The sequence below is a fragment of the Lampris incognitus genome, chromosome 18 (assembly GCF_029633865.1).
Source record: "Lampris incognitus isolate fLamInc1 chromosome 18, fLamInc1.hap2, whole genome shotgun sequence".
Lineage (NCBI taxonomy): Eukaryota > Metazoa > Chordata > Actinopteri > Lampriformes > Lampridae > Lampris > Lampris incognitus.
This window is the reverse complement of record NC_079228.1, coordinates 7,827,469-7,830,032: the sequence shown is the minus strand read 5'-3', so window position 1 is coordinate 7,830,032 and position 2,564 is coordinate 7,827,469. Positions and strand designations below refer to the sequence as shown.

Genomic DNA, 2,564 nt, shown 5'->3' with positions numbered 1-2,564 from the left:
TGTGTGTGTGTGTGTGGCTCAGACCGTCAAGACCTTGAGGAGCCCTCCAAGGTGGACAAGCTCCAGGAGCCCCTGCTGGAAGCTCTCAAGATTTACGTGAGGAAGCGTCGGCCCAGCAAGCCCCACATGTTCCCCAAGACCCTGATGAAAATCACTGACCTGCGGAGCATCAGCGCTAAAGGTAGGAAGCACTGCCTCATCCCATATCGTTTAAACACAGCAATGTGACGGTCGATGTCCACCTTAATTCATACCCTCATATATTAGAATGTTAAGGGTCAGTGTTATTCTGCCAGCCTGTGTGTATATTGCCTCCGAAGATGTTGATGGTGTTTTCTCTCCCCTCGCGGTCCTTTCCTGCAGGTGCGGAACGTGTCATCTCACTCAAGATGGAGATCCCGGGCTCTATGCCTCCACTCATCCAGGAGATGTTGGAGAACTCAGAAGGCCAGGATGGACAGGGTGGCGGTGGCGGCAGCGGCACCTTGGCGGAGGGGGGCAGCCCCAGCAGCAAGGGCAGCCCCAAAGAGGACAGCGTCCCACCAGAGTCCCCCGAGGCCTCTGACAACGACGAGGAAACCACACCCACGCCGCCCAGTAAGAAACCCTAGGGCCCTCCGAGAAAACCTGGGGCCCTTTCAGAATCTCTGAGACATTCCTTTGCACAAACAAAACAAACAAAGTGTGATGTTAGCGAGAAGGCGAGGTGGACCATCCCTTGGCAGGCCCAACTTTGCCTCTTCTGCTGTTACCCTTTGGTTTATTTTCTCTGTTTCTCTCTCGCTGGCCCTCAAAATCTCTTCATTTCCCCCTGATAAAAAGAACACAGAGGCCTCAAAGGACCAGTGCATTGTGTATAATTCTCAAATTGAGCTCTTATTTGGCGAACATGTCTCTGGGACAGGGACTGTGGTGTTAAGGCCCCAGACCAGCCGTAACACACAGATGATACTCCTCAGGTCGCCTGTGTAAATCCTTTCCTGCATGATGGGAGTTTGATAATTGATTTATTCTCTCTCTCTCTCTCTCTCTCTCTCTCTCTCTCTCTCTCTCTCTCTCTCTCTCTCTCTCTCTCTCTCTCTCTCTCTCTCTCTCTCTCTCTCGTTCCATCTCGTATTGTTAGCTTACATTGTACATACCATTGTATGGTTAGAGCTCTGTTTCTATGATGAATTTTGTGGTGCTTTTTTTTCATTGTCTTAAATATAATCTTTGAGGCGATACATCAATGTTTAAAAGTGGGGGCTAAATTGTAAGTCCTCGAAAGCAGTTATCTAGAATGTTCTTGCATATAGACATAATGGAGGTCTAATATTTTATATTTGCTCCTATATTTAAAGCTGTTTTCTTGTCTTTTTGTAAGTTCGTGTGCCGAACGCGTACATGGATTGGGTCGACATCCACTCCGGCAGAATGCAGAGCGTCACTCCCACATCCACGGCCGAGCATCTTCAGCTGTTTATGTGAAAGTGGGCGGTCACAGCTGTATAGGCCATGGATACACACTTATTAGATTAAAATGTGATTGTGCAACTTTTATTCTCAAAATTAACCGCAAGACCAAATGAAACGCACGCGTCTACTAAAACGAGTCTGTCGTAGGAAAATCTAAAAAGTCTGTGAAACAAACTCAAACTCACATTGACCGTTGAGCTAATTAGTTCCTTGGGATTAGTTTCAGTGAACTAAATCAATCACTTTATGATAAACTATGGAACTAAATTGTGGGAATTAGATTCAGTCTTTTTTTTAAATTATTATTATTATTATGTTTTTTTGCATTAGGCATCTTGGACATTTTACACATAAGAACTTGTCCAGTTCCCTAGACATTTTCAGTCTAGTTCCCTAGACATTTTCAGTCCAATTTCCTACACATTTTCAGTCCAATTTCCTACACATCTTCAGTCCAGTTTCCTAGACATTCTCAGTCCAGTTCCCTAGACATTTTCAGTCCAGTTCCCTAGACATTTTCAGTCCAGTTTCCTAGACATTTTCAGTCCAGTTTCCTAGATATTCTCAGTCCAGTTTCCTAGACATTTTCAGTCCAGTTCCCTAGACATTTTCAGTCCAGTTCCCTAGACATTTTCAGTCCAGTTTCCCAGACATTTTAAATCCAGTTTCCTAGACATTTTCAGTCCAGTTTCCTAGACATTTTCAGTCCAGTTTCCTAAATATTTTCAGTCCAAAACCCTAGACATTTTCAATCTAATTGAGGTGTATCTATCGCTAACATGCTCAAGCATAAATGGGTAACTCAGAATGCACAAGGGCTCTCCGAACAGGGCCGAAGTGAGCCTTATGAGCCCTTATGACCAGATCCCGACCCCATCCGGCTCCTCTACATAAGTGTCTTTATTTTAAAACATTAAAGGAACACAGGGGACATTGCAATCCTGTAAGAAAAACTACTCACGAACGATCTGCTTTGTCGGAGCGATTGTACATTAATTTTCTCAGAAAGCAGATGGCTGGACCCATGAGTGCGCTCCCCACATGGAGCGATGGTGTCCGTCCTGTTTCTGACTGACGGTGTAAGCTATAGTGATGCAAACGAGATTCCA

General features: G+C 45.0%; 1 protein-coding gene across 1 annotated transcript in view; it reads left to right on the top strand.

The window, feature by feature from the left end:
• The window catches only part of LOC130128303 (retinoic acid receptor beta-like), an 81,515-nt gene extending 80,904 nt beyond the window's left edge, over positions 1-611 (top strand). Inside the window, exons 4-5 of the mRNA XM_056297944.1 lie at positions 14-181; positions 364-611. Coding sequence (XP_056153919.1) covers positions 14-181; positions 364-611 — 416 coding nt within the window. The remainder of the gene's footprint in view (positions 1-13; positions 182-363) is intronic.
• Positions 612-2,564: the final 1,953 nt, after the last annotated feature.